General features: G+C 42.1%; 1 protein-coding gene across 1 annotated transcript in view; it reads right to left on the minus strand.

The window, feature by feature from the left end:
* The window catches only part of EFCAB5 (EF-hand calcium binding domain 5), a 131,669-nt gene that overhangs the window by 36,807 nt on the left and 83,470 nt on the right, over positions 1–11,392 (minus strand). The window contains exons 8-12 of the mRNA XM_069089740.1: positions 10,726–11,205; positions 9,159–9,217; positions 8,956–9,048; positions 7,694–7,908; positions 3,788–3,944 (exon numbers count right to left, since the gene is read on the minus strand). Of these exons, the coding sequence (XP_068945841.1) occupies positions 3,788–3,944; positions 7,694–7,908; positions 8,956–9,048; positions 9,159–9,217; positions 10,726–11,205 (1,004 nt within the window). The remainder of the gene's footprint in view (positions 1–3,787; positions 3,945–7,693; positions 7,909–8,955; positions 9,049–9,158; positions 9,218–10,725; positions 11,206–11,392) is intronic.

Below are 11,392 nucleotides of genomic sequence, written 5' to 3' on the forward strand. Positions count from 1 at the left end.
AGAGAGAGAGAGAGAGAGAGAGAGAGCATAATGGTTTGCAAAGCTCTTTGCATGTTACCTCCTTCATTCCTCATCACAACCCTGGGGGTAGGGGCTGGCCTCATCCCATTTTCCTGAGGAGGAAAATGGGCGTCCATTAAGTTTGGGCTCAAACCCCGCCTTGGCAGGAAGCCTTCCCAGCCACTCTCATTCCAGTGTCTTTCCTGTTAATTGTCTCCAGTCCATCTTGTATGTAGCTCGTTGGCACATTCGCTTGCTTGGCATCTCCTCCGTTAGACTGTGAGCTCCCTGAGCATGTCTCTTGAACTGTCCTCTGCCTCTTTTTTGTATCATCTGTGGCTAATACAGTGAATAGTATATAGTAGGCACTTAATAAATGTTTATTGACTGAGGAACAGCTGAAATGAATGGAATGTCATGGAGTAGAACTGCACCATAAGAAATAACAAATAGGAAGATTTCAGAGAAACCAAGAACCATGGATCCAAGGATGGAAGTGACCTTTGAGGTCATCTACTCCAAACTTCTGATTTTCCAGGTGAGGAAACTGAGGCCAAGAGGGAGGAGTAAGTTGAAGAGCTAGGATTCCAAAGCAAGCCTCGACTCCAGAGTCAGAAGACTTTACTTCTCTTTACTCCTCTGCCTTTCAGGAGAATATTTGACAGCTATAATATGGATTGAAGATAGCAGACCCCAAATATCATTGGAACCGATGATTTTATAATTGTAAATTATATAGATTCTATATTATATAAATATGAGTTTTATAATGTAAACAAAAACAGCACTAAAAAGTTATTGAGTTCAGATGCATAGAATGTAATCTTCTTGAGGGCAGGCACTATTTAATTTCTGTATTTGAATCCCTAGCCCTTGGAACAGTCCCTGGTGCATTATCGGTACTTAATAAGAGCTTACTGATGAATTGATTGATTGAATGAATGAATGATCTTGGTCCTTGAGAACAGAGAAATTAACAAGCATTCCTTCTGTTATGAGAAAGGAGGTTAACTAAGGGTACAGAATGCGGCACATACTGTTTTGTTGATTAGTTGTATACATTTGCTTTTCTTTGTCATGGCCTGGTACAGTGGAAAAGGGAATTGGATGGATTTGCAGTAAAGGGCCTGGGTTCAAATCCTGTCACATACTACTGCACTTCCTTGGGCAGGTCACTCCATGTCCATTCCCTTCAGTTTCCTCATCTATAAAATGAGGGAGGTGGATTTGGCTTCTTAAGGTCCTTTCTATCTTTGGCTCTCTCATGGTAAGGGGTTGGGGGATAGTCAGATGGGATAACATGTATCAGGAAGGGATTGTGATTTTTAAAACACACACAGGTAAACAAACCCAAAGTTCTAAAAATTAAAAAGGCCAGGGGCAAGGGATGGGGGAAGGAGCACACCACAAAGAAGTTGTCCAGAGGTCAATGCTGGATCTCAGCTTGATGACCTTTACCATTGTAATCACCCCTTGTCTTCCTTACTGGCTCATGGTTCTGATCTCACCGATTGTCTTGACTACAATCAACAGCCATTCTAGGATATAGAATTCGTACCCTAAAATCCATCCCTTTTCTCTGTCCAACTCCAGAGAGGCCAGCACCAAAGAAACACAAATTCTGTGTATTTTTTCTTTCAGGTACTGAATCTTTTTACTCTCCAGTGGACACCCTGCTGTCCAAGCAAGCCATGAGCATCTTTCCAGCTATACTGTGCCCAGAATACACTCTCTATGGGCAGCCACCTCTAAAACCGGCCATGCTGAAAAGAGAAATCCCAAGCCCAGAAATGGGCTATGTAGCGACTGAACGGAATGAAGACCCTGGGCAGAGTCCCTTCTACAGACAGAATTGAGCATAGGAAGCTTCTTTAGCTATTCACGTGTAGCAAGAACAAAGGGGCCTGTGGCCACCACCCCTGAGTCCACAGATGGGCTTCTCCCTGTCTCAGACTGGCTGTTTTCCCTGTCCACCTTCCTGCCAGAAATAATGCCCCGATTTTGCCCAGTGCCCAGAATCATGAAGGCTCCCTTTCAGACACAATCAGGCTAGTGATCTATTTACAATGCTGTCAGCAGCATCACAAAGAAAATACCTCAGTTCTTCTCATGTCCCTTCATCTTCACTGGAGAAGAGACGATTGGCTGATTGAGAAAACTTCACTCTTCAGTCATAGGAGGGATTACCATGTGGAGGCTAGCAAATGAGCAAGAGGCAGGCTGGTGTAATGGTTAGGGAGTAGACCTCAGAGTCAGGAAGATCTGGATTCAAATCCTGCCTCTGACACTTGTATATGCCTTTTGGTAAGACCCTTCATCTTCGCCACATCCCTTGTCATTTGCTATGACTCTCGATGGCAAGGAAAGTGTTGGGCTGTGGGAATTCAATCCCCCAGTAAAATCACAGGTCTAGGTTTTTTTTTTCAAGAGCCGCCATTTGGAAGCCAGTTTCAATTTGCTTTGTGTGATCCTCATGGGCTCAAATGGGAGCAGTGGGCATAGCAGGCTGAAAAGCTGATTTCAGCTAAATATGATGATCTTGGGATTTAGAGCTCTCTCCCCACCCCACCCCTTTTTTTTTTTTACAAACAAGGAAATTGAGACTTATCAAGGGGAGGAGACTTGTCCAATGTCATAGTGTCCACAAGAAGGATAATTGAAATTTAATCTAAGTCCACCAATTACCACTGAAGCAGTGAGGTAGACAGCATTAGAGATCTTTCAAGAGTCTTGGTGGTTGGGAGTATCACAGAGGGACTCTTGTTCAGATACACACTGGACATATGACTTGGGTTCAGAGATTCCCTTAAACACTTATAGCTATGTGACCTTGGAAAAGTCACTTAACCTCTGTTTGCTTCCATCTCTTCAACTGTAAAATGGCCATAATAATAGCATTGATCTCCCAGGATTGTTATGACAGTCAAATGAGAAAATATTGTAAGGCACATAGTGCAGAGCTTGGCAGATAGTAGGCACTAAAAATTATTATGAAATTATTATTAAATCATTATTTATCATTATTAAATCCTGCCTCAGACACTTACTAGTTGTGTGACCCCAGGCAAGTCACTTAACCCCTGTTTGCCTCAGTTTCCTCAACTGTAAAATGAGGATAAAAAATAATATCTACTTCCCAGGATTGTTATGAAGCTCAAATAAGAAAATAATTGTAAAGCACCTAGTTTGGTACATAGTAGGTGCTATATAATGGATGTTATTATTACTAAATTGAATATTAAATTAAATTATTATTTTCTATTACTAAATCCTGTACCAGACACGTAATAGCTGTGTGAACCTGAGCAAGTCACTTAACCTCTGTTTGCCTCAGTTTCCTCAACTGTGAAATGAAAGGATTAGACTCTGAGGTCTCTTCTAGTTTGAGATCTATGATCCTTTAACCTCATATACGTATGTATACACATACACACGTCATATATACACATACATTATATATGTATGTACATATATATGTGGTATTTATGTGTATGCACATACATACATGCATGTACATATATATATCCTACATACCTTTACAGGTCAAGAAAATAGGGACCAAATTTCTTTGAAAAAGAATGAATCTGATTATTGAAGGATCTTTGGGGCAGAGACTTGGGTTTTGCCTTTGGACCTACACTGGGTTGGATTCTTCTAGGGTCCGCCTCAGCAGTATTTTTCCTGAGTAGGGGGCCCTTTATTGTGACTGGGAAACATGAAGCATAGCTGGTGATTGGCTAGACTCACTAATGCATCAAGTCTCAGTCCAAAAAGCCTTGCACCTTACCTTTCATCATTGATACTTTCTCCATGCCTTCCTTGTAGGTAAACAGAAGTTTGTCTATCTCATGCAGCTCCAGGAAGCCAGAGCCTTCATTATCCCATTTCTGAAAGAGGGCTTCAAGGAGTAATTTCCTTCTCATTTCTATGGTCTCTTGATGAATCTAGGAAGCAAGGGGGATTACAGAGGATGCAAAGGCATGATTCCCAGCAGATCATGTGTCCTTCACAGAGATGACTTCACTTTGGACTAAATATGACACCAAAAAACATCAATTCGTATTTATTTTATATGTTACTTTGTATGTCAAGAGACAAAGCATAATGTGATCTATAGAGAGCTGGCCTTGGTACCAGGAAGACCAAATTCAAGTCCTTGCTCTGACACATCCTAGCTGGTGAACCCAGGCAAGTCACTAGTTATCCCAAAGCTCCAGCCATCTCTCAGAGGTTAGAAGTTGCCAGCATGTATTGGCAGAGGGTATTTTTTTCATATAGGAGTTCCCTATGAATCGTGGGTCCAATCTCAGTCACTATATTTTACATACATACACACACATAAATATATATACATATCAATCTATCTATATATCATATGTATGTTGTCTCCCCCAAGAGAATGTAAGCTTCCTAAGGGAAGACCTGATTAATTTTGGATTTTATGTCCCCAGTCACCACAGTAGCTTCTAGCACATAGCAGGCACTTAATAAGTGCCAGTCAGTCAAAAGGCATTTATTAAGTATTTACTATGTTAAAGGTGGAGGTAGCTAGATGGCTCAGTGGATGGATCATGGGACCTGGAGTCAGGAAGACCTGAGTTAAAATCTGGTCTCAGGTATTTATTAGCTGTGTGACCCTGGGCAAATCACTTAACCTCTGCCTTAATCCACTGGAGAAAGAAATGGCAAACCACTTTAGTTTCTTTGCCAATAAAACCCCGCGGACAATATGGTCCAGGGGATCACAAAGATTGTAACAACAACATGTTGCAGGCACTGTGCTGTGTGTGGAAGACACAAACAGGTGGAGAGACAGTCCCTGGCCTTGAGGAGCAGCCAGTCTAATGGTAAAACACCAGATAAATAACTAGATTTGTTGCTGCTATTTATTCATTTTTTCATCTGTGGCCAACTCTTCATGACTCCATTTGGGGTTTTCTTGGCAAAGATACTGGAGTGGTTTGTGATTTTCTTTTCCAACTCACTTTTTTATTTTTAAATTTATTTTATTTTTACTTTATGGGATAAATTGAGCATTTCCATAGTACAATAAAAACATTGCAATGAAACTGCAAATTTACTATGCACAACTTGCTATTCCTTTCAAATATACAACAAAATTGTCACGTACATTTCTTTTCTCATTTTTTTTTTCTTCCCTGTTTTCCAGATGAGGGAAGTGAAGCAAAGAGGCTGAGACGATTAATAAGTGTCTAAGGCCAGACTGGAACTCATGAAGGCAAGCCTACCTGACCCCAGGCCAGGCACTCCATTCACTGCAACTCACAGCTGCCAAATAACTAGGTAGATGTGAGCAGATGCAGAGTAGATGGCAGGCAATTAGACAAGGGGAAATATTAGCATGAAGGGGAGGGAGACTGAGAAAGGCCTCCTGTATAAGGGCGGATTTGACTCGATCCTTGAAGGAAGCCAGATAAACTGAATGGTAGAGATGAGGGGATGGAGCGTGCTTGGCACAAAGGACAGTCAATCTGAAGGCAGAGACACAGGAGATGGAATATTGTGTTTGAGGACGAGCAAACGGGACAGTGTAGCTGAGTTGATGAATTTAATTCTTGGGGGAGTGAGAATGAGGCGTTGAGGATGGGCCTAAGATTCGGAGCCTAGGTGATAGAGGGAAGACAGTGGTGCCATTGTCAGTAATGGGGAAATTCAGATGGGGAAAGAGTTTTGGGAAGAAAGATAATGAGTTCTGCTTTAGACATGTTGAGGTTGAGATGCCGATGGGACACCCAGTGCAAGGGAAATTCACAAGAGACTGAGATCGCACATGTAGAGCTCAGAGTCATCTGCAGAGAAATGGCTAGTGGAACCCATGGCAGTTGATGAGATGTCCAAGGAAATTTAGAGCAAAAAGAGAAATAGGCCCAGCACAGAGCCTTGGGGCACAGCCACAGTTAGAGGGCATGACATGGATGCAGTACCCGCAAAGGAGACAGAGGAGTAGCCAGATAGGAGGAGGAGGAAAGAGGGAAAATGACTGTAAACCTCTGCATAGGAAAATGACAGCCATTCGCTGTTGCTCTCGTAAGATGAAAATCAGGGACTGTGGGCAGTCAATCAGTCAAACCACAGGCTTAGTAGGTGTCAAGCTTTGTGCTGATACACAAAGAAAGACAGACACTATCCCTGCCTTTAAGGAATCTACATCTAAAGAGAAAGGTGACATATAGAAATCTTCACATTGGATTAGAACATGTTAATACGGGAAGAATGGGCAGCTAGGTCATGCTGTGCATAGAGTTCTGGGCCTAAAGTCAAGAAGACTCATCTTCCTGAGTTTTAATTCAGCCTCAGATACTTCCTAGCTGTGTGGCCTTGGGCAAGTCATTTAAGCCCCATTTGCCTCAGTTTCCTCATCTGTAAAATGAGCTGAAGAAAGAAATGGCCAACCACTCCAGTATCTTTGCAAAACAAACAAACAAAAACAAGAAACCAAACGAGGTACAAAGAATTGGACATAACTGAAAAATGATTGAATAACAGCAAAATGTGGGAAGAGAACCACCTTCTCTGTATAATAAAGACATCGATTATGTGAGTCACTTAAAGGAAGTGCTTTCACCACCCAAAGGTTCCAGGTTGATAGATGATTTGAAGCCCATCTGATTGAATCCTAATAAAGCTGCCCCCAGTCCCAGTATTCTAACTTCACTATAGGCCTGGCCCCACTGAACAGCAGGCCCCCTGCACCTACCTACCCCCCCTCCCCCAATGTCCTAACTTCTTTGTATATGCCTCACTGCTGAATGGAACAATAGATGTGTCCCTGAACTCTTAGTTTCCACAGAAACAGCAGCTTTGTCCATATGATGGGAACCCAGCTACTGCTTCTACCTGGTCACTGCCTGCAGACCCATTCCCAGAGAAATAGGCATGTACTTGTACTCAGCCACAATCATATCATCCATCTAACCCAAGACAGGACCACAATATCTAATGACCTATCTTGACCAGATAGGACTACAATACTAGCCAGTTGGAGGACAGCTTGACCGAATGTTTAATCACGGAACCATAGTTGAGACCCCTCCTCTATTACCTAATCCCTTCACAAACTCCCCCGCCTTTTAATATTCATAATTTCTGTTATTTAATTGCATCTTTACTCTATGAAAATCCAACTTGCTCTCTCTGAAGTTGCTGGTTCCTCTTGGAACCAGCTTTATGAGCAGCATCAATCTCAATAAATGTCTATTCTTGGATTAGAGGTGGTCTGACTGAATTCTACCACAACACATCGTGAAAATGAAACAGTTTTTGGGTGGTCAGAGCCCCCCTGCAAAACAGGAACTCGATAAACCTTTGGGGCTCTGTGCCTTCTCTGAATCTAGTATCTTTGTGCACACCTTAGGCTAGCAGTGGCCAACACTTTTTTTCAGATATTTTACCTTAGACTTCATTGTTTTGGATTGAATTAAAGGTCCAAGTATCATTAGTTTGTTTGGGCTTGAACAGCTCATTACTGTTATAGAGCTGGGCTTGGAGTGACTCAGTGGACCTGCTTGTTGAATAACAGTGGAAATAAAGTGACAAAATGTATGTGTGTGGGGGGGGGGGGTAGTAAAAAGACCAAAAGAAAGAGGAAATGAAAACCAGCAGGGCTTGGGATGACAAGTTGTCTTTTCCTCAAAACTTTGACCTTTCCCAATACTTTCCCCATAACTCTCACCTTCTCCAAGTTGTTGATTTTCTCTTCTTGTGTCTCCATGTAATTCTTCTTTAAAAAGCTGATGAACTTCTTCATGATGCCAGCAGGGACACCATCTCCCACAAACATATCCAGGAGCTGAACAAACTGTGTCACCGTCAGGCAGTTCTTGGTGAATGGGCTCCTTATCTTTGACCTTTGCTGGTTACGAATTCTGCGCATTATTGGACACAGCCCTGGTTGGAATCAGAAGCAATGTTGTCAAGAGAGGAATCCCCCCAAGGCTGAGGAGAAGGCAGGCAAGTACTGAATTCCAGCTGGGCATGTACCCAGGAAGAATTATAATAATGATAGCAGCATATTTATAGAGCCTTATGGTTTGGTCTATGCTATCTCATTTGATAGGGACTGGACCTGTGATCTTATTAACTCCTATGTGAGGAAACTCCCTCTTCCAATGCAGATTAGCATCATTTCTGTGAGCTCCTTAAGGACAGGGTCAGGGATTTTACCTCTCTCTATCCCCAAGAGCACTTAGGATAGTTCCCAGTATATAGGGGGTTTCCTCCACCTTGGAGATAATCAGAGTTAAGTGACTTGCCCTGGGTCACACAGCTAGTAAGTGTCTGAGGTTGAATTTGAACTTAGATCCTCCTGACTCCAGGACCAGTGCTCTATCCACTGCTCCTAGCCCTCCCAGTACATGGTTAAGTACTTAATAAAATGTTTTCCAAACTTTAAAGTACCATAGACATGCTAATTGTTATTATTATTAAATGCTTGTTCAGTGACTAGAGAGTTTCCTAGGGCACTAAGAGGTTGAGACTTGCCCAGGATCATACAGTGTGTTAGATAAAGGATTTGAACTCAGCTTTCCCTGACTCTGAAGCTGGCTTTCTATTCACTGTGCTTTGCTGACTTTAGCCTATACTTACAACACACACACACACACACACACACACACACACACACATACACACACACATTCCTAAAACATTTGCCCAATTCTCCCCTCCCTTCTCCCTCCCCTTCTCTTTTTAATGTTTTGAAAGTACTAGGTATCTTACATGACTGGACCTTGAATATCACCATGACCCAAAAACAATCAGGTGAGAAGAAAAGGTTGCAAAAAGAATTTGTTTTTGCTACTTGTGGAGGAAGAAGGTGAACAGGGGCTGGTCACAACCCTTGGGAATGGATTTACTCAGGAATCAGTTAGCCTGCTTACCCATCCATCCACTGAGTATCATCCATCCCACCCTGGACTCTGTATCATCAGGTACCTGAGAACCTGGGGTCTTCAGAGACCAAATAAGCCTTTCCGTTTTCTCCGTATTTCATATACTTCTTACTCAGGTCGGAAGTTAAGAGCTCTCCTGGAAGAACACCAAAGAGCAGAACAGGGACAAGTCGGTAGCTTCTCTTTCCCAATGTCTTTGTTACCCAATGTAATTATGTGCTAAGGGAGAATTAAAGATGGAGTTACCTGACCATGGCTTCCCATCTATTAGCTGACTCCTGGGCTCACACCTTGTGTCTTTGTCTCTAGTTTCTGAAAATTGTAAAAGGAAACCACCAATTAATTGGTTGCCATGAAAGATGAAAGTCTTGCCAGTGATTATTCTCCAGTATTCCAGTGTGGGAAATCACCCACATCCTGGTGATAAAAATTTCCTTAGAGAGTTATTTTTTCATTTGTAGCCTAAGACTTGTCATTAATATGCCAGCAGCCAGGGATTACTCAATAACTGTGATTATTAATGATAATTCCAAGATCACTTGCTACTTATATTATCTTTGTTCCTATGAGATAAGGAGAGGCCAAGCATTATTAACTCCATTTTACAGCTGGGAAAACTGAGGCCCAGACAAAGGAAGATCACATAATAGTAGTAGGAGAAACTCACATTTCTATAGGATAGGATTAAGGACTAGACCTGTTATTTTATGGATGAAGGGATCTCCCTCTCCCAACTAGATCAAAACTCTGTGACCTAGAATCTCAGAGAACTGCCTAGAACACTGAGAGTTCATGTGCCAAAAGTTAAACTTGACTTGAGGATCTTAGGAAAGGTTAGACAAGTATTAGTACATACACTTTGCAGATAAGGAAACAGAGGCACAAAGTTTAAGTGACTTGCCTAATTTTGTATAGCTAGGAAACCCAGGGCATGGGCTTCTAATGCCAACCTCTCTTGACTCCAAATCCACCAGGTCTTCCCCCACACTAGGCTGATATGACTGAGTCACCAATCTCCCTGGCTGCTGCTTTTTAAACTAGGTTACCCTATTTAGGGTTAGTGGAGCTGTGGGACCTCAGAGCTGGATAGTATAATTTTTTTTCAATTCCCAAACATTTACTTTCTAAAAATTTTATAATAAAACCCAAAATATGCATAATCAGGAATGTCAATCCCCCCCACGGCCCAAGTCCAAAAATATATGTCTCTTTCTGCATATTGAGTCCATTACCTTTTGGTATAATTTAAAAAATAAACAAGCTCTGATGTGATCTTGACCTCACCAAACAGGTTAGGAAAATAAAGTTCAAGAGGAAATGGCTCTCATATTGATGGGTTTGTGGTGAGCCATAGAGTCTTTCTTCTCTGAGGGCCTTGAAGTAGCCCAATTTGAATTTTGTCACAACACACAACATCTTCTTCATAGAGCAAAAGTTTAAAATCTCTTTTAGAAATGGAATTAAAGGAATTTTTAAAAACCCACAATTCCCTGGCATTTCATAGCTCAGGTGTTCTCACTGCATTTCCTGATATGAATTCTCCCCTGGCTAGCCAGCTGTCGTAATCTATAGCAAGTCAATGAAGAATTACTTCTATTCTTAATGTGGTCAGATTTTCTCCTTATAAATGGATTTCCAGCACAAAAGGAAGACCCAGCAAATAACTATTATCCTGAAGAGGCAATGCTGAGGGGCTGAATGTTTGGCAAGTCTAGAATACATATCAAGTGCAGCAATGGTGTCCAATAGCTGTGTATTAGGAAAGACATTTAGCGTCAATAAAAAATGAATAAGTCAGAGAATACAATCTTACTTACCTGGGAGGTATACTTCTGAGGCTGATTTGGAGCCTTTGCTTTCTACTTCAACTTTCTCTCCTGGAGAATCTGTGAAGAGACTTTGGCTGCTTTTCTCTTGGAGTATGATGCTTTCTTCCAGGGAACTGACTTCTTTGCCTTCTATTGATGCTTTCCTCTCTGTGGGTGGTTGTTCCTGCTCTACTGCAGACACTGATGGTTCTTGTGACCTCTCTGGAGTTTCTCCTTGCTCTTCTCCATGTTCTTGCTGTCCTGCAGTTGAACTTTTCCGTTCTGTTGCTGATCCACTCTCCTTTGCTGGTCCCTCTGAGGATTCTCTCGCTTCACTTCTGGAGTCCCTCTTTTCTGTGGAGCTTCTCTGCTTTCCTATTGAACCCCGGCGTGAAGTTGACTCTAGAGATTTTCTGTCTTCTTCAGATGGTTCTCCCTGCTCCTTAGCTAGTTCTTTCTGATCTTTGGCTGGTTCTCCTTGCTCTTTCACAGATTCTTCCTGATCTTTGGCTGGTTCTCCCTGTTCTGGGGATGGTTCCCCCTCTTCTTTGGATGGCCCTCCCTGTTCTTTGGCTGGTTCTCCCTCTTTTGTAAATAGTTCTCCCTCTTCTGTGGATGGCTCTCCCTCTTCTGTGGATGGCTCTCCCTCTTCTGTGGATGGCTCTCCCTCTT

The sequence above is a fragment of the Petaurus breviceps genome, unplaced genomic scaffold, assembly GCF_028583685.1.
Source record: "Petaurus breviceps papuanus isolate PSGF00001 unplaced genomic scaffold, PetGlider_PUasm1.0 186, whole genome shotgun sequence".
NCBI classification, from domain to species: domain Eukaryota; kingdom Metazoa; phylum Chordata; class Mammalia; order Diprotodontia; family Petauridae; genus Petaurus; species Petaurus breviceps.